General features: G+C 34.0%; 1 protein-coding gene across 9 annotated transcripts in view; it reads right to left on the bottom strand.

Annotated features, from left to right (window-relative positions):
- Positions 1–26,637, bottom strand: part of TBCK (TBC1 domain containing kinase) — a 220,534-nt gene that overhangs the window by 89,774 nt on the left and 104,123 nt on the right. For all 9 annotated transcript variants that reach the window (XR_006710750.1, XM_045471153.1, XM_045471148.1 and 6 more), the window contains one exon: positions 20,500–20,585. Coding sequence is in view for 8 of the 9 variants with exons in the window: in XM_045471153.1 (XP_045327109.1) it covers positions 20,500–20,585 (86 nt within the window). In the remaining variant the exon portion in view is untranslated. The remainder of the gene's footprint in view (positions 1–20,499; positions 20,586–26,637) is intronic.

The raw sequence follows: 26,637 nt of genomic DNA, 5'->3' as shown, positions 1-26,637 counted from the left end.
AATGTACAGAAATCAGTTGCATTCTTATACACTAATAATGAAGCAAAAGAAAGACAAATAAAGAAACTGATCCCATTCACAATTACACCAAGAAGCATAAAATACCTAGGAATATATCTAACCGAAGATGTACAAGATCTGTATCCTGAAAACTATAGAAAGCTTATGAAGGAAACTGAAAAAGATATAAAGAAATGGAAAAACATTCTGTGCTCATGGATTGGAAGAATAAATATTGTTAAAATGTCAATACTACCCAAAGCTATCTACATATTCAATGCAATCCCAATCAAAATTGCACCAGCATTCTTCTCGAAGCTAGAACAAGCAATCCTAAAATTTGTATGGAACCACAAAAGGCCCCGAATAGCCAAAGGAATTTTGAAGAAGAAGACCAAAGCAGGAGGCATCACAATCCCAGACTTTAGCCTCTACTACAAAGCTGTCATCATCAAGACAGCATGGTATTGGCACAAAAACAGACACATAGACCAATGGAATAGAATAGAAACCCCAGAACTAGACCCACAAAAGTATGGCCAACTAATCTTTGACAAAGCAGGAAAGAATATTCAATGGAAAAAAAGACAGTCTTTTTAACAAATGGTGCTGGGAGAACTGGACAGCAACATAAAGAAGATTGAAACTAGACCACTTTCTTACACCATTCACAAAAATTAACTCAAAATGGATAAAGGACTTGAATGTGAGACAGGAAACCATCAAAACTCTAGAGGAGAAAGCAGGAAAAGCCCTCTCTGACCTCAGCCGCAGCAATTTCTTGACACATCCCCAAAGGCAAGGGAATTAAAAGCAAAATGAACTATTGGGACCTCATGAAGATAAAAAGCTTCTGCACAGCAAAGGAAACAATCAACAAAACTAAGAGGCAACCAACGGAATGGGAAAAGATATTTGCAAATGACCTATCAGATAAAGGGCTAGTATCCAAAATCTATAAAGAGCTCACCAAACTCCACATCCAAAAAACAATCCAGTGAAGAAATGGGCAGAAAACATGAATAGACACTTCTCTAAAGAAGACATCCAGATGGCCAACAGGCACATGAAAAGATGCTCAATGTCGCTCCTCATCAGGGAAATACAAATCAAAACCACACTCAGATATCACCCCACGCCAGTCAGAGTGGCCAAAATGAACAAATCAGGAGACTATAGATGCTGGCGAGGATGTGGAGAAACAGGAACCCTCTTGCACTGTTGGTGGGAATGCAAACTGGTGCAGCCACTCTGGAAAACAGTGTTGAGGTTCCTCAAAAAATTAAAAATAGGTCTACTCTATGACCCAGCAGTAGCACTGCTAGGAATTGACCCAAGAGATACAGGAGTACTGATGCATAGGGGCACGTGTACCCCAATGTTTTTAGCAGCACTCTCAACAATAGCCAAATTGTGGAAAAAACCTAAATGTCCATCAACTGATGAACGGATAAAGAAATTGTGGTTTATATACACAATGGAATACTACTTGGCAATGACAAAGAATGAAATACGGCCCTTTGTAGCAATGTGGATGGAACTGGAGAGTGTTATGCTAAGTGAAGTAAGTCATACAGAGAAAGACAGATACCATATGTTTTCACTCTTATGTGGATCCTGAGAAACTTAACAGAAACCAATGGGCGAGGGGAAGGAAAAAAAAAGAAAAAAAAAGAGGTTAGAGTGGGAGAGAGAGCCAAACCATAACAGACTCTAAAAAACTGAGAACAGGGGCGCCTGGGTGGCGCAGTCGGTTAAGCGTCCGACTTCAGCCAGGTCACGATCTCGCGGTCCGGGAGTTCGAGCCCCGCGTCAGGCTCTGGGCTGATGGCTCAGAGCCTGGAGCCTGTTTCCGATTCTGTGTCTCCCTCTCTCTCTGCCCCTCCCCCGTTCATGCTGTGTCTCTCTCTGTCCCAAAAATAAATAAATGTTGAAAAAAAAAAATTTAAAAAATAAAAAAAAATAAAAAAAAAAAACTGAGAACAAACTGAGGGTTGATGGGGGGGTGGAATGGAGGGGAGGGGAGGGGATGGGCATTGAAGAGGACATCTTTTGGGATGAGCACTGGGTGTTGTATGGAAACTAATTTGACAAATTTCATATAATAAAAAAAAAAAGGAGGGAATCAAGTACTGAAAAAAATAAAAATAAAGTCACTAAATATTAGTTTAATCACTATTATTAACATTTTTTCTTTAAAGGACATGACATAAATTATGTTACAATACCTCTACCCTTCTGATCAAAGCCAATTATTTTGTCATTAGGAATCTTATATGAATTACTTCAGCAACACACTAACAATCTGTTTTGCCACATAGTGACGAGGGCATATGTATGAGGAAACTACACAAAGCACGGAAGGAATAACTGGAAAAGATCAGAGGGAAAACTTGCCAGGCTCACACAAAGCCAGGAATAATTCATCTTACCACCAGTCAGAACAAACAAACAAACAAACAATCTGTAATAAACAAGGAACTGGGTAGAGTACTCAAAAATAGCCTAAATAATATTAGCATAATTATGCTTCCAAACTATGCTGCTCTAGTCTTAATAAACCTTAGAGGCAAGCCTTGAAAGGATCAAATTGTTTCAGTATTAGTTAGCCACAACTCAAAATAAAGCTCAAGGATATTTACAAGAATAGAAAAATATCCAATATTCAACAAGGTAAAATTCACAATGACTGGAATCTAATTTTAAAAATACCAGTAATAAAAAGTAGCAAAAAAAAAAGATGCATATGAGGAGAAAAATCATTGCCTCAAAATGTACACAGAACTGACATAAATGTTTGTAACAGCAGGAAATGACAGTAAAATACTTTTTATAACTGTATTTCTTATGTTCAAAAAGCTAAGGATGTTCATGTTAAGTAAAGACATGGCAGATACAAAAAACAATCGCAAATCAAACTTTTAGAGATGAAAAGTACAGTGTTTGAAAGAAAAAATATACTGGATGGGATTAAGCAGATTAGACATTGCAGATAAAAAAAAATGGTAAACTCAGAAACATCAAAATAAAACGTATGCAATGAAACAAAAAAACACCCAAGCATCAGTGAGTAATTTCAATCGGCCAAATATATTATGTACTAGCGACACCAAAGGAGAGAAAGAAGAGAGGGGACAGAACAAATATTTGTTTGAACAAATAATAGTTTGAACATGTTCCAAATTTGATGAAAACTATAAACTAATAGATCTAATAACTTCAAGATCCCAAACCATGAAGAAAACCACACCAAGGCACATTGTACTCAAATTTCTCAAAATCAGTGGTAAAGAGAAAATTTACACCATATCTAGAGAAAAAAACCAAAAACAAACAAAAACATTATGTAAGATTATCAATGAGAAGAATGTTTTCTTCTCCAAAAATGTTTTCTTATCAGTGCACAACAAATGGCAGTGGAGTAACATTTTAAAAATATTAAAAAATGTGTCCGTATAGAACTGTATGCTCAGCAAAAATATCTTTCAAAGACAAAAGGTGAAATAAAGACTGTTTCACACACACACAAACTGAAAAAGTTCATCATCAGCAGTCCTGTACTGTAAGAAATGCTGAAGAAGTCTTCTGGGCAGAAGGAAAATGATACCAGATGGAAATCTAGATCTACACAGAAGAATGAAGAGACACAGGGGTTGTAATTGTGTTTGTGGTAGAATATAAAGGACTTATTTTTGAAAAATCTTTTAAAACTAGCTGACTCTTTAAAGCAAAAATAATTTATTGTGGGGTTTATAACATGTAGAAATAAAACGTAGGACAACTGTAATACAAACACTGGGAGGGGAAAATGGAAGTATACATTGTAAAGTATTTGTACTATCTGTGAAGTGATATATTATTTGAATGCAAACTGTAGAAATGTAAAGAATTATAATATAAACCAGAATTTCTTAACTTCATCACTATTCACATTTTAGGTTAGATAACTTTTGCTTGGGAATGTCCTTTGCATTTAAAGATTATTGCAGCAATCCAGCCTCCACCCACCAGATGCCAGTAGCATTAACCCAGTTTCGTGAAAAATATCTCCACACATTGCTAAAAATCCTCTGGGAGGGAAAGCTCCCTATTTGAGGACCACTGTATAAATCCTAAGGAAACCAATTAAAAAACACAACTAAGCGTCACCTAACATGTCAACAAGGGAGATAAAATAAAATCACAGAAAAAATGTCCAATGAATTCAAAGAAGGCAAATAAAAAGGAAAAAGAAAAGAAAGAATTGATGGGAGAATGGAATAAAAATACCAAATGGTAGATTTAATTACCATGGTAGATGGTATCAATAATCACAATGGTAGATGTATCAATAATCACAAAAAAAGCAAATGGTTCTTGTGATGACTGATTTTATGTGTCACCTTGACTGACATGGGGTGTCCATTTATTAAACCTTATTCTGATTGTGTCTCTGAGAGTGTTTCTGGATGAGATCAACGGGTTGAATCAGCAGACTTGGTAAAGCAGATTACTCTCCCTTATGTGAGTGGGCCTTAGGCGATTTGTTGGAGCTCTAAATAGAACAGAAGGCAGAGTAAGGGAGAACTCACTCTCTGCCTGACTGATAGGATATAGCAGTGAACAAAACATATAGTTTCAGCCTGTAAGGGGTTCATTAAGTAGATGTTCATTAAATATTTTTTCATTTCACTCCAGTTAGGTTCTTTCCTCCACTTCACCACCAAAATTGCTCTTATCTTGGTCATCAAAGACTTCGCTGTTGCTAAGTCTAATGGCCAGTTCTCACTCTCAATCCTTCTTTACCCATCATCAGGGTTTGACATAGTTAGCTACTCTAACCTTCTCAAAACATGCCCCACCCATTTGAGTTCCAAGATATCACATTCATCTAGTTTTCTTACTTTTCTGACTGTTACTCCATCTCCTTTGTTGGTTCTTCTTCATCTCCCAGACTTAACTATTGGCATGCCCTATGTCCTTGGATTTTCTATTTTTCTCCAGATGATTATGTATAAATAGTGCGAGGACTCCCATTTTTATAGCTCTATCCCAGACCTCTCCCCTGAATTGCAAACCTCCACATCCAAATGCCAGCTTGACATTTCCACTTGTATGGCTAACAGATATACATATCATGTCCCAAACTGAGCTCCTGAGACTTGTTCAAAATCTATGCCTTCAAGTATAGTCTTCCAAATCTCAGTTAAGAACAACTCTATTCTTCCAATTGCTCAGATAAAAAATTCTGGAATCATTCTTAACTTCCCTTTCTCCCACAGTGTACATTTGTCACCAGCAATCCTGCTAGCTCTACCTTTGGAACTGATCTAGAATGTAACAACTCCTTACCACCCCTACCACTAACTTTCTGAATCAAGTCCCTCTTGCCTAGATTATTACACTAGTGTATGATCAACTTTTTAAAGTTCCATCCTTGCCCCTCCTTGGGTTTCTCTTACCATAAAAACCAGAATGATCTTGTTAAAATGTTTAGATCAGAACGTGTCATTCCTCTGCTAAATAGAATCCAGTGGCTTTTCACCACTGACAGTAAAAACTAAAGTCTTAACTATGTAATATATTTTGATGTAAAATTTGGTCCTCTGACTCTCATCTCCTTCCTTGTTCATTGGGCTCCAGTCACATTGGTCTCCTGGCTGTTCCTTCAACATCCCTGGCATGCTTACACCTCAGGGCTTTAGCACTTGCTGTTGCCTCTGCTTCACTGGTCTTTCCCTCAGTTCCTAAAGCCACTTATTCAAAAGCCAGTTTTTCTGTGAGGCTTTCCCTGACTCCCTTCCTGACTCTCCTTCCTTTTCTCTTCTCTTCTCTTTTCCCCTCTCCTCTCCTCTCCTTTCCTTCCTTCCTTCTCTCTCTCTCTCTCTTTCCTCTGTCCCTCCCTCAAGTTTTTATTTTAATTCCAATTAGTTAACAGTGTTATATTAGTTTCAGGTGTACAATATAGTGATTCAACAATTCCATAAATCACTTGGCATTCATCAGGACAAGTGTACTCGTTAAGTCCCATCACCTGTTTAACCCATTCCCTTACTCCCCTCCCCTGACTACCTTATTTAAAAATTCAATTTCTTCTTCTTCTGAACACTTAACATCCATGTCCCTACTATAGTTTGTTTTTTTTTTTCCCTCTTTGGTACTTACCACTTTCTAACATATCTATTAGTATATTTATCTTTATTATCTATTTTTTATTTTATTGTCTTTTTAAAAATTTTATCTTTTGGGGCGCCTGGGTGGCTCAGTCGGTTAAAGCGGCCGACTTTGGCTCAGGTCATGATTTCGCGGTCCGTGAGTTTGAGCCCCGTGTCGGGCTCTGTGCTGACAGCTCAGAGCCTGGAGCCTGTTTCAGATTCTGTGTCTCCCTGTCTCTGACCCTCCCCCGTTCATGCTCTGTCTCTCTCTGTCTCAAAAATAAATAAACGTTAAAAAAAAATTATCTTTTTATTGTCTGCCCCTCACTAGAATATAAATTCAATGAGAGCAGAGTTTTTGTCTGTGTTTTTTTTTTTTTTAACATACCCAGGGCCTAGGAAAATGAGCAGCACATAGTAGGCACTCAGATATTTGTTGAAAGAAAGAATAAAATATATAATGAAGATAACTGAAAGGGAGAGATTAAAAGATCCAGATATGAGATTATACACTTTCTTGAGAATTTTTCAATAAATATGAAATAATGAGAAATATGAAATAATGAGAAATAATGGATAATATATACATATATATATCCTCAATATTAAAAAGTGGAAAGTACTGAAAAAACACTAAACTTAAAAATTTGAATTATATGCCTATACTTTGACAATTATGAAAAGTTATTAGAAATAAGTGAAGCATATTCCAATATTTGAAAAGTAATAATTCAAGTTGAAACATTTCTTTAATATATAACAACTTTTAGGTACTCACTATCACCAGTTACCTCTTATCAACTAAAGTCAGTTAAATAAATAGGTAATATATTCTGTGAGATTGTAATGCCAGTTATTTATTTATTCTTTTTTCTTCCTTTTAAAATATTAACTGATAATTTAATCTTAAATAACTTCTTAGGATATTGGTACATCTTCATGTTATAGTCTGATACATGAAAAAGACAGTATAACACAATTTTGAATCCTGGTTCGGGTTTTAATTTTTTAAAACGCAATTAAATAATGAAATATTTTATTGAAGATATAAAAATATATATAACATTAGTCTTATTAACTTAGAGATATTATTAACTTTTCCTGATTTAAAAATGGAAACCGAGACCCAATGAAAAAAAAATCAGACACGCTTTAGCTATTTTCTCTAGATCACTGAATTATTTTCCTGATTTGGCATAGTGGTAGTTGACTAAGAGTCAGCTGAGTAAATGCTGCCCCCTAGCTATATCAAAAAAGAATAGTGACATTTAGTATTTCAGGAGGTCTTTTCAAATGACCTGCTAGTATCAAAATTACAAACATCAACAGGAAAAACAAAGGCAGGAGGATCATTAACATGATTTTGAAGGGTAGAAAATTACAGCTTAACAGGCTGTAAAAGTATACACACATAAAAGATTTAAAAGAGGAAGTATTTCTTATAAATAAAAAGATTCTGGATGAATCTTTTGTCAAATGAATTTTTTATTTACATATTGCATATTGTCTCTCTCCTATTGATATTTTAATTTATATTTTTACTAATTTTATGTTTTATAAAAATAACTTATTTTTTATTATTTGCATTATATGTAATATAATAAAATTATTATTGTTATTATAAAAGGAAGTCCCTTTCAGTTGACTTTCTTTTTTTTTTTTAATATTTGAAGTTTATTTTTGAGAGAGAGCGAGACAGAGTGTGAGAGGCAGAGGGGCAGAGAGAGAGGGAGACATAGAATCTGAAGCAGGCTCCAGGCTCTGAGCTGTCAGCACAGAGCCCAATGCAGGCCTCGAACTCAGGAACCATGAGATCATGACCTGAGCTGAAGTCAGATGCTTAACTGACTGAGCCACCCAGGTGCCCCTCTATTTGATTTTCTTAATCTATCTTCTTATTAGCATACTATATTTTCTTTTAATCTCAAGTCAGAAGTATTTTTACATTTAAGTTACCATAAGCCACCACTGTAAAATACATTTTCACCATTAGTTTTATGTCTCACAATGACGCTCTGCTTAAGGGAAATTAATATTTAGTTACTCAAGAAAGAATGCTTGAAAATCAGCAGGTTTTTATTGTTGTTTAGCAGCAGTAGAGACTCTAAAATATTTTCTTGAAACCCTAGACTTTGTGATCTGGTAGTTATATATCTCTTTAAACCTTTAGGATAGCTGTGAAGATTAGTTAATGGATCTAAAACACCTGGGCAGAGAACATATCAGACATCAGTATAGGAAACATAATGATCATTATTGAGCCCAGAAGCTTTTCTAATAAAAAAGTATTTCTAACAGCCCAAAAGTCTGGGGTCTTATGAGACTATCTAAAAAAAGACACACACATTATGGAATAAGGAGGGTAGGAGTGGAAGGTAGAGAGAAGAGAACCCTAAGCACTGGGAACTGCATATGTTTTACAGGTAGACTCAATAAAGATAAGGCTAAAGTATTTACACTCCTGCTGGTTCTCAGAATCAACATTCCTCAATCCCATGAAGCTACTTTTGAGCTCACAAAATTTCAAATATTCTTACATCAATTCTTTTTCTTCTACTTTCCAAATTTTACAGCATCTTATATTTTGTCTATGTCTGACTTACTATTGTCCTCTTAGCTACAGATAGTCTAACAAGGCTTGCTACAAAAGAAAATTCTTTAAAGATGCTCCATAAGATTTGTATTGTTCCACTGTGCCACTCATTTTCAAAAGACTATTATCTTTTTCGACAATGAAGAAAAATGATGCCTTATGCTAAATCAGGATAAATTCAGTGGAATGGGAAAGTCAGTGGAATGGGAAAGGGTATCACATAAAAAAATACGTAGTAAAAGCAAAAGCAGTACTAAACAACTCTCATTTAACAGTACTCCCCATCTTCTATCTTTTTAGAACTGTGGGCAAATACCTTCTGATACAGAACCTACCTTCATTTCCATAACTACCATTATGACAGAACAAGAGTGAGGAGAAAAAAATTATAAATCTATAAGATAACAGGATTCACAAAGCAACTCTTTAGGATATATTAAACAGAAAAAAAATGTATTCTGATATTTTTGTGAACCAGTAACCTTTATTTTTTTTTAAATGTTTATTTATTTTTGAGAGAGAGCACATGGGGGGGAGGGGCAGAAAGAGAGGGAGACAGAATCTGAAGCAGGGTCTGCACAAAGCCTGAGGTGGGGCTCCAACTTAGGAACCCTGAGATCATGACCTGAGCAAAAGTCGGATGTTTAACCGACTAAACCACCCAGGTGCACCTAATTTCAGATTATTCCAGAAGAACAGAACTTTCTGTGATAAAGGAAATATTCTACAGTTGTTTTAAAAAAAGTTTTGTAAAGCCTCAAATACTTACACCCCCAATATTACATGATAAACATTACTGTTGATATATTTCTGTGTATTTATAACTAAAATTTTAAATATTTATAGCAGAACTGGATATTACACTTGTTATTTTGTGAAGTGCTATATATAATTATACTTAAACTGAAGAAAAAATAGGAGTAAAACAGAACATTTGCTACTTTATTTACCATAAGAGACAATAGTTTCTAAAGATCCAGTTAAAATTGATTAAAAAAGGAACAGGAAAACTTCAGGCTGAAGTATTACCTACTGATTATGTTTTGAAAGATTACAATATTATTACACTTATACTCTCTATCCCTTCTCTGACTTCCAATACCTCAAATTTTATTTTTTAAATTTTTTCGTTTTTAAAAAATTTGTTAAATGAAATTAATTGTAAAATTGGAGTCCATACAACACCCAGGGCTCATCCCAACACAATACCTCAAGTTTTATATACTAGTTTATATTATTAAAGTTTACAACATCTAAATTCTATATTGTTACATAACTAACATAGTTGTTAAGTATTAATTCTATATTTAACTGGAGTAACCAGTTCCTTAGGTTCCTAGTTTTATTCAACTCTTTTTTGTTTGGATTTTATCATCTATATTTATTTTCATTTCTCTAAAAGAAGCTCATGGGGATTGTACTTCCTAAATTCTTGGATGCTTAAGAATGCATATGCTCTACACCTAAAACCAATGGAACGTTTTGTGTCAACTATACTCAAATAATTTTAAACAATGCATGTTTGCTACATTTATGCTTGAAGGATAACTTGGTTTTCACCCAATTTCTCAGTCAACTTTTGTTCTCTTGAAATTTTATACACAATTCTCCATAAGTGTTGCTGTGAAATTTTACCTGAAATTCTCTTTGCAGTATACTGAAGTATACTTATCCTTCTCCACCTTATTCTGTATGATTTCCTGAAAACTATGTTATGTCATTGAGTGGGTTTATACTTTCATTCTAGTTTTCACTATTTTAATAAGATTATTATTAATGTAATATTCTCAAATTTTTTCTGGGCTTAATCAGTTCACTTTTTATCTCCTTTTGTTAATCTATATTTTTTGAGTTTTTAATTCTCTTCATTGAGCTCATTTTTATTTTATTTTTAAGTTTTTATTTAAGTCTAGTTAACATACAGTGTAATATTAGCTTCAGATGGCTCATTTTAAAAGTGAGATCATGTTGTCTGTTATTTATGTAAGATAAGACTTTTTGTTTCTGTTTTTATAAGTGATTCTTTAATTTCTTTTCTCCTTTCTCTTTATCTCTGTCTTTTCATTAGTTATCTTCAAATGGCTCCAACTTGCTATTAAAGAGTAAGTGTTAGTATGGTGGAGGGGCAGAAGTTGGAGAGGGCAGTTCATAATCTCCATCCAAAACTGTTACCTACATTATATCTCATTAGCCCTCAGCAATTCAAACTGTGAGGACTGATATTTCATTACTTTTAAAGAAGAAAGAATAAAGAGAAAATTTACTTCTACTTTAAAAAAATAGATTAAAATTCCTTCTATCTTACAATTATATGAGTCTTTTGGATCCTTTTATAAATCTATGACACACTACTGAAATTTCAGTGATCTTATTCTTCTTATATCATGAAATATTTTGTTCTTTTATCAAAGTAGGAAGTCATCACTCATCAATTATTCCCAACTATGCTTAAAAAAGACAAAAGCAAAAGAAAACAGAAAAATGATGGAATCACCTAGAAGGATGGTAAAATATTAAAATAAATCATCGCTATTACCATTTTCATTTTTCCTATTGCATCATCCAAAGTATTACATCATATTTCAAAAACATACAAAATTCATGGAGATAATATCATTATAATTTTTTTTAAGTTTTCAATGAACACAACTGAGAATTCAGAACTTCTCATTTTCCACCATTACAAAGAGAAAAAAAACTGATAGAGAGGATAATGTTTCACAATTATTAGACCAATCAGAAGATTTGTAGTAGTATTAGAGACTCTAGTGAAATGGTAACATTGGCTATATAGTGAAATTTCAAACTGTGAGTGCTCAGATGATGATATCTTAGATGAATTTTCTCAAACACAGGAATCAGAGTAAACAATACATTAGCTTTTCAGTGAAAAGGACCTCATTATACAATATTCTGCAACATAAATCTGGATCATTCTATTTTGCTAAAAAGATATGTGAGAACAATATTTAATTTTTAAAATATTTCTGCACCAAAATTTCATACAACTTGAGTGGGTAAATGCTGAAGATAGAGATGTGTTTACAAAATGATGGGAAGGAAAAATAATTAGAAAAAAATCATTACAATTATCAATCTAATTTGTGTTCATAATATCTAAAATGAAAATATTTTGCAATTATTAAAAAATATAACTGTTCTCCAACAAAGTTAGAGGCCTATGTTTTGTTTTCATAATTGTGTTTTAAACATGCAGGTATGAGAAGAACCAGAAATAAGCTAGAATCTACTAGATTCTACATATTTTTTTGCTATGTCTTTATTCCACTCCTATACATTATTACAAAATGACTTAAACATATAAAAATAATTTAATAAGTCCATTGGACTCAGATGGTGACTGGTTTTCTTTCCCTTCTACACAAAAGGTTATATTAGTTATATTACTATGTTTTGCAAGTAATGAATTCCCTAATAACTAAAAAAAAAAAAAAAAGGAAAAAAGCAAATAAAAAAAGTATCAAATCTTTCTCTACTTTTCTTTGACTTACAAATATTTAACTGAAAAACTATAAAGTTGAAATTAGCAGTAAAATCAGTTGGACAATTTAATGGTTCTGAGATCCACAGTATCATTTAGGGAAGGATTAGGTACTTTTCAATTCCAGAGTGACTTTCGATTATTTCATTGAGTACTGAAAAACTTTTTAAATTTTTCAAACAAAATTAATTTATTCAGTAAAAGACTTTAACACATGTCATGTAGCCCTTTCTGGGAGATAGAAAAACACCTTAAAAATCAAGCAAATGAAAAAGGTTAATATTCAAAGTGGTGAGTGGCAATCTCATCAAGACAGATGAATAAGAAAGTCTTTTTTTTTTTTTAATGTTTTTAATGTTTATTTATTTCTGAGAGAGATAGACAGAGCACGAGCAGGGGAGGAGCAGAGAGAGAATGACACACAGAATCCAAAGTAGGCTCCAGGCTCTGAGATGTCAGCACAGAGCCCAAGTGGGGCTTGAACTCACTAGAGGTGAGATCATGACCTGAGCCCAAGTTGGATGCTTAACCAACTGTCACCCAGGCACCCCCGAACAAGAAAGCATTTATTGCTATTAGTATCATGTTGCCTTTGGCAAAGTATTCACTAACTGATGCAGCAAAATAATATATCTAGTATGCTTTTAATAACATGCTTTTCTAAATGTAAATCATACTAATATAACCAAAGAAATAGGACGTAATCAGGCTCTAACACTAAGTAGAACAAGAACACCAATAATGGCTAACTCCTTAACACTGTGTACCTGAAAGAATACTGAACAGCTTAATGTATCATTTAACACTGTGTACCTGAAAGAATACTGAACAGCTAAATGTATCATTTAATCATAATAATGATCCTTTCAGGTAAGATTTGTTATAATCAACATTAACAGTAATAGGACTGCGGATAAGAAACTAACTTAAGTATTTAGCTAGTAAGTTGAAGAGTCAGGATTAGAACCCTGGCACATTTGACACCAGTGTCTGAGTGCTTTCTCTCTACACCAGTTTTCTCAAAGTGTGGTCACAGGCCCCTGGGGACCTTCAAGACTCTTCAGGGATCTACATATCCCAAGCTGTTTTCAAAATAATACTAGGGTATTTCTTACTCTTTAATATTTGTGTTAATGGTGCAAAGCCACTGGTAGATAAAACTTATTACAAATCAAGGTAGTGGCACTAAAGTGTAATAGTGTAATAGTCATATTATTGTGAAGGATTAAAATTAGTAATTTTAAGTATCTTTTTAAATGTTTCATGAGACAAAATAGGAAGTATGCATAAAACACTTATATTGTGTACTGAAGTGTATGGATTGTCTTGAGAAAAAGCAGTTGGGCAATAGTTTGAGCTGTGAGTCAATGCAAATGCCTTTTTTTCCCCCCAAGAATACCATTTTTTTCCCCTTGCAAGCATGACATATAAACAACTATTTTTTCTAGGCTTTCATATTAGGCAGATATTTCTCAAAAATAAATGAAGTGAGCCTGTCACTTTAAGAAAATATTCTTGAATATTTTCAGGTGATTATTAGAATTTTAGAAAACTTATATCTGCCACTGTGAGCCTGGCAGCCTCCCAATATTTAACAATTTTTGGTTGTTGTGAGATCAATGGTTATATATATATATATATATATATATATATATATATATATATATATATATATTTTAATATGAAATTTATTGTCAAATTGGTTTCCATACAACACCCAGTGCTCATCCCAACAGGTGCCCTCTTCAATACCCATCACCCACTTTCCCCTTCCTTCCACCCTCCATCAACCCTCAGTTTATTCTAAGAGGAAAAAAAAAAAAAAAAGAGAGAGGGAGGGAGCCAAACCATAAGAGACTTAAAAACTGAGAGATCAATGGTTATATTAATGAACGTGATTTTTTTATGTTATATAATGAAATGTTTCATAGTTGAAACATTTATTGAACCAATATTTTAAATGACCAACACATGATATTACAAAATCACGCGTGGGTAAAAAGAGCCACTCAAAGTGCAAGATAGACTGATTGATTTGAACGGAACAGAGTATACAAAGTTCATTGGTATGGTTTTAGATTGTATAGTGCAACTAAGCTTTAAGAAACCACGATGGTCCAAAAAGGCCCTTTGCCAACTACGTGTCTGTGTAAGTCCAAATTTTCTTCATACCCTTCAACCAAAACAATTATTCACAACAGATTGATTTCAAAAGCAGATATGGGACTATAGCTTTCTTCTATTATGTAGAAACTGCAAAAATATAAAATATAAAATAATACCACTCCATTATTTTTGGGAAAAAATTATTTTTCAGAAAAATATGCTATTGGGCTTAACATGTAGTAGTTTTGCTGTCATTTTTAAATAAATTAATACATAAACATATATTTTTTAAATGTTAATTTATTTTTGAGAGAGCATGAGTGAGCAGGGGAGGGGCAGAGACAGGGAGTCAGAGGATCCGAAGTAGACTCTGTGCTGACAGCAGAGAGCCCAATGCGGGGCTCAAACTCACTAACCCTGAGATCATGATCTGAGCTGAAGTCAGATGCTTAACCGACTGAGCTACCCGGGCACCCTAATACATAAATATTTTTTAAATGTCTTTAAATATTTATATATGTAACCAACATAGATAAAAACTCTTTGATATCTTTGTTCCTTAAAGAGGTCTCAAGACCAGAAAGTTTGAAAACCAGTGTATTAATACTACACCTCCTTTCACTTGTCTTTCAACCAGTGTAAGGATACATTAGATTGGGAACAGAGTTGGGGGAGATTCAAGTGAGGATTTACTAAATAGAGAAGCTTGCTGGATATTTAACATGTGTGTATGTGTTCTTAGCAAGAAGGCACCAAAATATAACTTTATCATTGCCTGTGAAATTAATAAGTCTTTGATTTCTAAGATGTGGGCCATTTCTGAAAGGTAGTTAAGCTCTATTGGGAGAAAGATAGCTCAATAAGCCATTGTATTCAGCCTTAATGAATCCAAGGTCAGTAGAATAGGGCTAAAACTAATATTGTGGACATTATAGCACTAGCCAGACAAAAGGACACAGGCTAGCATTTTGCAGATGGACTAGAGCAGGTCAGTGGGGACTCTTGTTACAGGAAATTCTAAATAAGGTGCACTTCTCTAATTTATCCTGTAACCACATCTTGATAAAATCTAAAAAGCTCATTACCAGCAGTCTCTGCTTTAGATTAGAATTTAAATTTCTTTCTGTAACACTAACAATATGGAGACCCGGAAAAAGTGAACAGACAAAACAAACAAATAAATAAATAAATATTTCTAACAATTCTTTTACACTTTCTGTTAGTATAAACTCAGTTGGATATAAATTTTGAAAAGGAAGGAGAAAATCAGTAGCTGTATAAGCATCCATTAAGACTGTATAAGCAGTTGGGGTGCCTGGGTGGCGCAGTCGGTTAAGCGTCCGACTTCAGCCAGGTCACGATCTCACAGTCCGTGAGTTTGAGCCCCGCGTCAGGCTCTGGGCTGATGGCTCATGATGGCTCAGAGCCTGGAGCCTGTTTCCGTTTCTGTGTCTCCCTCTCTCTCTCTGACCCTCCCCCGTTCATGCTCTGTCTCTCTCTGTCCCAAAAATAAATAAACGTTGAAGACTGTATAAGCAGTTAAATGACAATGGTTTGGCCAGCATACTTGCTTATCACCGAATTTGTTAGCTTTATCTTTAGCAGTGACAGTAGGTTCAAAAGGCACATATAGGACTGAGATACAGCCCTTATCATTTCTACTAATGGCCACCTGACAACTTTTCATAATTTGCAAGCTGAATGCTATTCATAGTGTTTCAGAAAAATAGTTTCCTTAAGAACGAAGAAACATACTTTCCTGTTCTCATTTCAAAGGCCTGGTATATTTTCAGAAGCAGAAACATACACCAAGAAAAAATGATAAAAATCACCCTACCCCGATTTTGCCAAATACACATTACTTACCCTATTTATATGTAAATCACGTAACCACCACGACGTACATAATCTAAGCATCACATCAGTGCACACTATTCCTAACTATTCAAGCTCCAGCAGTGCTCAATATTCAGAGTTCTGTGACCCACAGCAAATGGCAAGAAGCCAGAAATCACAATCTTTTCTGCAATGGGAGCCTGCATTTCAATGACAGAAGATTAATGAGGGCTTCTTTTGATAGGATTAGTTATTGAGCGGGCAACTCAGTTTGGGATATTATTACAAAAGTGCCCACCCTTGCCCTTGATGAACTTCACCTCTATTATTAGAGGTGCAGAAAGTCATCAAAGCAATTATTTTAAGGGTGGAAAACCGAAGACAGTAAGTCAAGGGGAAAAAAAAAAAAAAACCCAAAAAACAAAAATGCTGTACAAACTAATGAAAAATAACTAAAAATTAGTTTGTTAATAGAACTCTATCAATTAATAAAGAAAAATGTTAGAAAAATTCTCCATTTCAATCACACACCTTCCACCAGTCTTCACTGTCAACAATCTCTACATTAAAAATATCTAATCTGTTTTCAAAATTAAATTTAAAAACAGTCTTAACATTTTGATATTATCTACAGACTTGAGAAACAGGCCAACAAAATACAACAAAACAAAGAACAAGATAAGAGATCAAAAAACAATCTTCTGTTAACATCTTAACTTTGTTAAATACCTTTCATTTTGCTTATTCTCTGAGACAAGAAAATAGTTGCAGAAAAGCAAATTTTCTCCAGGTTAAGCTATATTCTCTTTCCCTCATTTCTCTTTGTTTACCCCAGGATTCCCAATAGTGAAAGAACCATGCTTTGGAGGGTGTTTGGAAATATATGCAGAGTCATTTTTCAGAAATACATGCAAGCATTTAATTGTCACCATGATTAGGGGATTACTACAGGCAATCGGTGGCTGGGGGCCAGTGAGGCTCAGCATTTGCCAGGTACTAGATATTCTTATCATACAAGAAACTGTCCCTCATCCCACATGACTTATGAATATCTCCTAAGGTTAATCACAGTACATGTATAAATCCATATTACTTCATTAAAATACTAGTATTAAGGAGTTTTTGTAAGAAATTACACAAAAATGCCCCACTAAGATGGGGTCATAATAAAGAGGGAAGCATAAATCAAAGGTATCATATATAAATTATTGAATTATTGAATAATTAACTCACCCCATGTAGCAGTGCATTTAACAAACACCAATGTACTCTCCACTCAGAGTTAAGATATTATTTAACAGATAATAACACTTTGTGACAACTGCTTTGGAAAGTATTAAAATGAAAAAATACATTATCAGTAGAATGGAAAGCTACTTTGTACCACCATTCCTCAATTCTAATTTTCTCTTTTTTAAATATTATGTTTTATACTTTCTGTAACTTCTGTAAAAATTCCTTCCTAGGTGTAAATAATAAATATGACACTCCATATTTAGGTCTTTTAGTCAATCTAGAACTTATTTTTACATGTGGTGTGAGGTCAGCTTTGATTCCCACCTTCCCTCCATATAGTTACCCAATTGTATCAGGTCCATTTATTCAATAATCCATTCTTTTCTAATTGATTTATAGAGGCATCTCTGTCAAAATCTATTTATGGGTGGGTCTGTTTTGTGTTTTTTGTTTTAGTAGTTTATATTAATATCACTGCATTAGTATTCTTTTGGTTAATATGTGCCTGACTTATGTTTTTTATCTCCTTTTTTGACCAATACCCGTAAATTTTTATCTCTTACAAATAGCATATAAATGGATGTTTTAAAATATCTGAACAATTCCTTTATTAGGCAATCTAATTAATTTATATTCTTTCTATGGTCTTTCTATTTTTTACAGGATTGGTTGACTTTTCTTTGCCTCCCCCCCCAAATTGGTTTGAAGTTATACATTCTTTTTCTATTCTCTTAGTGATTATCATTAAAATTTTAATATGCATTCTCTACTTCTGCATTTCTTGTGAGTGGAAACACTGGCTGTCCTTTGTTCTGGATTATATTTTCCAAGGCTGTTTTCATACAAACATATTAGAAAATGTATGTATGGTTAGAAAACCAACACAAATATGCTAATGCTCCTGCTGCTTGCTGTGCTATGAGTAACAATGTCCCTTGTCTCTGACCCAGGAGTCTTGAGTTTCTTGCCACCACCCATGAAACAGTACCAGGCTCAGTTATTAGCTTTTACATAAAGTGAAATCATATCCCAGATCTGAAAAGATCACTGACTTAATATATAACGAGTATATTTATTTTCCTCTCCTATAAGGCAAAAACATTATAATACTTTTAAGCTGAGTTCTCACCTGCTCTTATCTGTGATATTATTGTTGGCTAACATTTTATTCCCATTTGGCTATTTGCCTTTCCTAAATTGACTTTATGTATAAATATTAAATAGTCATTGTTTAATTACATTTATAAACTAGTGAGGATTAGATGAGTAGTTTAAATAGGATGGAACGGTGCTTGGCACACAGTAAGTACATAATATATGTTCGCATTATTACGTTTTAACAATGTTTTTTGCTCACCTTCCTCAGACCATACTCATTTAAAGTTCAATTTTCCTAATTAAAGCAAATATAAATTATATATTCTTTTTTGTGAGTCTTTTCTTAATACTGTCTATATTTATAGTATGTCTAAAACTTTAATCAGGCTTTCCTTGTAATTCCATACATATTTTTCTGCATAAATGTTTTTTGTCAATCTACAACACTGCCTGAACCAACGTCATTTTCTGCTTACTACTGAGCACAATTAGGTGCTTTCAAGAGAGGTCTTTGAAAATAATTATCCCTTCTTTTAGTCTGTGTCTTAACCATTAGTATTTTTTCCCTCGAATATTACCAACTCAGCAGTCAGCTCTTCTATAAGTTCTTCATCTCCAGCCATAATATTTAATGTAGTTTTGTCTTATATCTCCCAAACGTGAAACAAGAAAGGTGGGGCTATATAAAATGAATACTTAATATGATACTATGTATACTGGTTAATTTTTTATAAGGTCTTTTATCTCCATATAATTATAGGGCTTGTCCTTATTTTGTCTGTTTTTTTAATTTGTATATGTTCTTTCTTGGAGGGCTCATTGAATAAACCATACACTCAAATAAAAGGTATTATTACTCCAGAAACCTAGAAGCAAATGACACCATAAATGTTAAGAATGGCTGCCATAGGCCTGATCACATCACAGAGTTATATATAGCACAATACAAAGAGCAATGAACTAGGAGTAAGTATACCTATGTTTTAGTCTCTATTCTCCCAATGGAAGATAAACCAGACTAGGGGCAGAGGCTTGTCAAATGATATAAGGTAAAATTTTAGTTCTGTGACTAATTAGTTTTGTTATCTTCTCAAACACTGTATTTCTTATCAACTAAATGCTGAAATTATATGCTTCATTCGCCTTGCAGGTTTGTTTTGAGAATCAAATGAAATAATGTTTATGAAAATATTTTTAAACTTCAAAGCACTCTGCAAGAATTTATACCATAAGTATTATTGTTAACACTTTAAATACATTAGTTGAATGTGCCAATATAAACATTTTTCACCTCTAATCTTAACATCAGTATACTGGTCCCTGAATATAAGCCTCAAGGGGAAATGCATGATCAGGAAACAAAGTAAGTTAAGATGGAATAAAGAGATTTCTATCTCAGAAGTTTTTTTTTTTTTTTTTGAGGTTTATAAAAACCTATGATACTATACTCCAAAAGACTATTTAAAGAGGTTTGATTCCATGTCACACACCACAGATGAGTAATAGGTTAAGCTACACCATGGCTAAACTTTAAGAGTCAATTCTGACTTCTGGGTTGACATGGACTATTAAGAAGCTAATGAAGTAAGCCAAAATCTGGCAAAGCTTCTTAGGTTAATATATGAAGAAAAACACAGAAGCAGCTACTTAAAAACTCACTGAAGTTCAAATTTCCTACTTCTTCAAAAGCAGCCTGAATATCATAAAATCCAAGTGAAAACCCTTACGGCAGTTTAATACAACACTCACACTAAAGGATTTTTCAAAACAACTTGATAGTGCCAAAAAAAATAAGATACTTCCCCTTTACTTAAAGTGAGAATATGGAAGGTAATCACGGAAACTTTACAACAGAAGGCTGCAATTAGTAGCAGTACTTAGTTTAGACATAAGGACTTCTTACGACAACACAACTTTAAAAACAGTACTCTTTTGTGCTACCAATTTCTGCTTTATTTTTTACCTCATGTTCTATTAATGTACCAAGTACTTACATCTGGAATAAATCCAATCTCATTGAGATGATTGCTCAGCTCTGGATCATGGAAAGCAATCATCTGAGAGAACACAGTCAGATACTCTGAAATGACAATATAAAACAATCATCATTTTTATACAACACTTCAAAGACACTAAATTCATATAAATTACAGCTTTATTTACATTTTGAATGATATTTAAATTCTCTAGGAAGAAAATATACTTTAATAGGTAATTTTCTGTTTTATTACTTTAATCACCTCCTGCTAATTATTAAACATACCAAAAAGCTATGGCACAACTTATTTTCTGCCTTCTAAACTATCAGTTCATTTCTTGAATCATAGATTATACATAATGTCTTCCTATTAAATTCAACATACATTTTTCTCTAGCAATATTAAATCTGTCTTGATTTATTGTATATTCACGAAGTGGAAGAGATACTTAAATAAGGACCAACACTTAAAAAAGATTTTTTTTTATTTTAGAGGGAGAGAGAGAGAGCATGAGTGGGGTAGAGAGGTAGGGGGAGACAGGGAGAATATCAAGGAGGCTCTACACTCAGTGCAGAGTCTGACATGGGACTCCATCCCATGACCCTGGAATCATGACCTGAGCTGAAATCAGGACTCAGATGCTCAACCCACTGAGTCACCAAGGTGCCCCAAGAACAACACTTTATAAGCAATCACGAGTAGGATAATTATGCTTCAAATCTGTTTATATATACAGATATAGGCATTTGTTCCAGTTCTAAATTATTTCCGTCTAAGGCTCCCTATTTGCCATATTTAGGAATAAGAATTAACAAATGTTAATCAGAAAATAGGCACACAGGGGGCACCTGGGTGGCTCAGCAGGTTAACCTTCAGACTCTTCATTTTGGTTCAGGTCGTGATCTTGTGGTTCATGGGAAACAGCCCCACATCAGGCTCAGCAGTGACAGTGTAGAGCCTGCTTGGGATTCTCTCCCTCACTCTGTGCCCCTCCCCCACTCTCTCTCTCAAAATAAATAAATAAATAAACAAAAAAAACAGGCACACAGTAGGCAATTAAAAATACTGTTGTTGATTTTAATCCTATTGTAATTCATAAAGTCCAGTTGAAATATAAAGAATATTTCCTTATTTTTTCCATTCTTTCAGCAAATTACTATTTTGTCAATTTACTATGTTCTAACCTAAACAGGATTCTGGCAACGATCAACTCAAGGGCAAGTAAACCATATTTTTACTAAGTAAAAACACAAAATTAACACATATTTTAAGGAGTTCAACTTCTTTCTTCCCCCCCTTTTGAGATTAAAATGACAATAACTCTATAAAATGAGTAGAATGCTACCTTACTTAAATCTAATGGTTACTGTGAAGATAAATGGTAATAAAAGACTGAATATGAATTATTTTTTCCAGTTAATAACAGAGGGCTGGGGAGATTTCATGACCTACTTAGGATTTTTCTCTAGTTTATGACATAGCCAGGTTCAGAATTTAGGTTTTCAGATACCTCGTGGTATGTTTTTTTCTGCTGTGCCAAAAAGGAGCATATTTCAAAAGAGCACAAAATGTGAGTTGTAGGAATATTGGAGAATGTGGTAAGAAAAATTTCAGACTATCTGTATCTTTCTGAAGGAAGATAGACATTCACTACTTCCTAGGGATTCCCCTGGAAATGATATGGAAGATGCTGAGGAATTCAGTATGATGCTGGAATGAGACGTTCGTAATGAGCACACCCAGTGCTCATCCCAACAAGTGCCCTCCTTAATGCCCATCACCCATTTTCCCTCTCCCCCGCTCCCCCCGTCCACCCTCAGATATCATGTTTTCACTCATATGTGGATCTTGAGAAACTTAGCAGAAGACCATGGGGGAAGGGAAGGAGAAAACAGTAGTTCCTTTAAAAAAAACAAGAACTATATAAAATTGCATTTTAAAACTCTGGTAAATTAATTATCAAAACTGTTTTCCTTTATCAAATAAAGGTCAATACTTGAACCACTAATACTACTATTTCTGAGCACTCCACTATTCAAATCTACACGGTGGGGTACCTGGGTGACTCAGTCAAGCATCTGACTCTTGATTTCAGCTCAGGTCATGATATCATGTTTTGTGAGTCTGAGTCACTAATTGAGCTCTGCACTAAAAGCATGGAGTTTGCTTGGGATTCTCTCCTTCTCCCTCTCTCTCTCTCTCTCTCTGCCCCTCCCCCACGCATGCTTTCTCTCTCAAAATAAATAAGTAAACATTAAGAACAAAAACCCAGGGGTGCCTGGGTGGCTCAGTCGGTTAAGTGTCCGACTTCGGCCCAGGTCATGATCTCACGTCCGTGAATTCAAGCCCCGCGTCAGGTTCTGTGCTGACAGTGCAGAGCCTGGAGCCTGTTTCAGATTCTGTGTCTCCCTCTCTCTCTGGCCCTCCTGCATTCATGCTCTGTCTCTCTCTGTCTCAAAAATAAATAAACGTTAAAAAAAAAAAAAAAAGGAACAAAAACCCAAAAAACAAAAAACAAATCTACATGCCATTAGGTGTCTATAAACATGGCTGTTATGTGACACACATGATGAAATAAAGTACTTCCCATACCTTAAAAAAAATGACAATAACTCAATGAAAGTTTCCTCTTAACTTCAACTCCTTCCTTCCATAAAGTAGCAGATCTATTTTTCAAACCCATTATTGGGTGAAAATAACCTATAAAAATAATGTCTGATTTTTTTAGTTCTTAAAGTACCTTATTTTTAATATTTCAAGAAATATTACTAAATCCTTGATAATCTGTTAGTATAAGTAGCCTTCCCCTCTTTTCCTCAATTAAAACTTTGCTTCTGCTGGGTATTATATGCAACTGATGAATCATTAAATTCTACTCCTGAAACTAATATTACACTATAAAAATAAAAATTTGAAAAAAAAAAAAACAAAAAAACCCCTGCTTCTAATGACCAATTCTAATGAATTTTATAATTATTTACCTATAATCAATGATACATATTTTACAAAGAGGAGCATCAAGAAGGGCCACAAAGAAAAGATGAGGCAGTGCTGTATTCAATACCATGATAAAGCCAAATTTCAGATCTAATTTGAACTTCTACCCATGGTTTCTAGGTAAAGAATAGGTATTTGATTAATACTTTTCTTGATTTCATGTTTATTCTATACCAATAGCATTCATTCTATCTACACACTGTCTCATCTTTCCTTCTAAGAACAAGAAAGGCATAATTCACATGAGCTTCAAGAGTTACAGATTAAAGTGAAAACTCGGGTCAGACCCCAATACCCCAGGGAACTTCCAGGTTTAACTTTAATTTTTTTTTCTATTTCTAATTAGCAATAGTATGTTTACAGTCTTAGTTTACCCAGAAGCTAGAAGTATGCAATACCAATAATCATAAGCATTCAACAATATGTTCATGAAAGCATACAGCTATTAACTTTTAAAAAGCACATTTCATTAAAGAAATTTTTTAATGTTTATTTTTGAGAGAGAGAGATGGAATATGAGTGGGGGAGGGGCAGAGAGAGAGAGAATCTGAAGCAGGCTTCAGGCTCCCAGCTGTCAGCATAGAGCCCGACACAGGGCTTGAACCTATGAACTGTGAGATCATGACCTGAGCCAAAGTCAGATGCTTAATCGACCGAGCCACCCAGATGCCCCAAGCACATTTCATTTTAAACCAGAAAAACTGTGCCTCAAGGAATTCTCCATAGATATGCTCCAGTTTATTAAATATCATTCTTATCTGAACCTGATAAAAGATAATTATTATGTGGTATTACATGGTTAATTAAGGATCAGCTGAAGAAACCTAATCCATCATGAAAACATATTCCTTGCATTCTGCCAAATACAAATAGCTGGATTTATGATATGTGTTACAACTGCATATATATGTATAAAATACAAATATATATGTATTTTTTTATAAAATACATACAAATAAATATGTATACATGTTTATATATTATTATGTACTATGTATTATCTCATATAGAAACAGAAGTCATAAGGTTGGCACAAACTGGTTGCTCGGGACAAGCTTTGGAATGAGATATACTATGGTTTGTTACATTTAGAAAAATTTCTTTAAAGGTGGGATATGATAGAACTGATGAAGTCAGCACTATGTGATATTTTCAAGTTATTTAAAAAATGCACTTAAGGGGTGCTTGGGTGGCTCAGTCAGTTGGGTGTCCCACTGCGGCTCAGGTCATGATCTCACAATTTGTGGGTTTGAGCCCTGTGTCGGGCTCTGTGCTGACAGCTCAGAGCCTGGAGCCTGCTTCGGATTCTATGTCTCCTTCTCTCTCTGTACCTCCCCCACCTGTGCTCTGTCTCTCTTTGTCTCTCAAAAAAAAAAAAAAAAAAAATGCACTTAAAAGTTCCCAAGTTAAAAAAAATCTGAAGTGCATATGTCCTTTGATTTAGAAATCAACCTCAGAGAATTTAAGGGTAGTACAGAAAAACAGACCAGTAGTCAAAATAAAACAAAGAATTTCAAGGATATTACTGCTGACTCTTATAATGTTCATAAACATTCTAATTGTGATTTCTAATAATGAAGATATACATCTAGAGCCATAATATAACCCCCCTAAATAGTGTTTCCTAACTAATAGGTGATGTATGTAAGGGTAAATGTTATTCTTTAACATGAAAATCAAAATATTTACACAAATTCCCCTTAAACTTCAAGTGAAGATTCATGTTGCACTCCTGCCCCAAATCATGTCTAATAAAAATTTTTTTGTGTTTTAATGAAACTTTATACCTTTTATTTTTTGCAATTATATATTAAATAAAATTATTTTCCCTTTTAATCCCTCCAAATTAAAAATTCTTATACTTCTCCTTTAAAACAGCTTAATTTATTACATACTTTTAAATGACAGTGTAAGGATTTCATATGACAGTATCATATTTTTGTGCAGCTGTTTATAAATAAGTCATGTTTGTTTTCAAAAACAATTTCATAAAATGGATACAGGATGAAATTTCAGAAAGTTTCCACACATGGATATCCTTATTTTTTCCTTTCTGACTAGTCTTTCTTCTTTCATTCTCTTAGCCAGGGTAAGGAAAGAAGAAGGATGATAGGGGATAGATTTAAAGCAAAAGATTTCCTCTGCTCACCTATCAAAAACGACATTCTCAGTTCTGTAACTATTTGTTATTTTCACTGCTCGTTTTACCTTGAAGATGGTTAAGTATAGATAAATTTGCAAAGAGTCATAAAACTCTTGTCAACTAAAATGTGCCCAAATGAATTTATTTGGTGACATTCTGACTCACAGCACTCAAAAGAAGTCAAAGTTATTTCACTGCCAATGAACCCAAATTAGATGATCTCCCATTACAAAGTTTGCTACTTGTAAAATTTGGCTTACTGCGTAAAGTCACAAGAACAAGTATCAACCTTTATGTGTATAAAGGAAGAGGTGGGTTAAAAAAAAGGGAAAGATAATTTTTAGGGCTACATTTGTCAGTTATTTTTTGCATACGTACCCCGCTCTGCTAAATCTACAAACAAACTCACTTAATGGTTTTCATATTTCTAGTAAAGGTAGAATATTTTCAGTCTCAGAAAAAAAATGTCTTTACTCACGTGATGCAAGACACTCTTGAAAATGGCAAGGCTGTATACTCAATGTATTTTCTACTATCTCCCAATATCCTATCATTAAAGCCATCCACGACAAAGATGTATTCAACCCAAAATAAGAAATGCACCATTTTCCTAAATGCATAACACTTATACTGTAGTTACATATAAGGAGATTTATATTATACTCCTGTTTTTAGACCGTAACAGACTTTAGTCTATCTTCCTTCCTCCTTCTCTCCCCCAAAATTTATTGAATGTCTACATGCAGTGTGACCATACATCGAAGTTTACGTGGGAGAGTCCCAGTTGCTGCCTTAGGCACAGTGTCTGGTGCGGTTTAGTGTACCTTTTAACTATGAAAAATATCCAATTTAGTTATATAGCCACTGTGGCTATGTGTTGCACTACTTTAAATGTTAGACATTACAGAGAAGATGATAACATCCTTTCCCCCAAAGGATTTAGAAACATCTTACAGGTAAACAGAATACTATCCCCTATTTCACCCAGTTTTATTTCCTAAGTTTATTTGGCA

The sequence above is a fragment of the Leopardus geoffroyi genome, chromosome B1 (assembly GCF_018350155.1).
Source record: "Leopardus geoffroyi isolate Oge1 chromosome B1, O.geoffroyi_Oge1_pat1.0, whole genome shotgun sequence".
In the NCBI taxonomy this organism is placed as follows: Eukaryota; Metazoa; Chordata; class Mammalia; order Carnivora; family Felidae; genus Leopardus; species Leopardus geoffroyi.
This window is presented reverse-complemented; position numbering and strand designations above follow the sequence as displayed.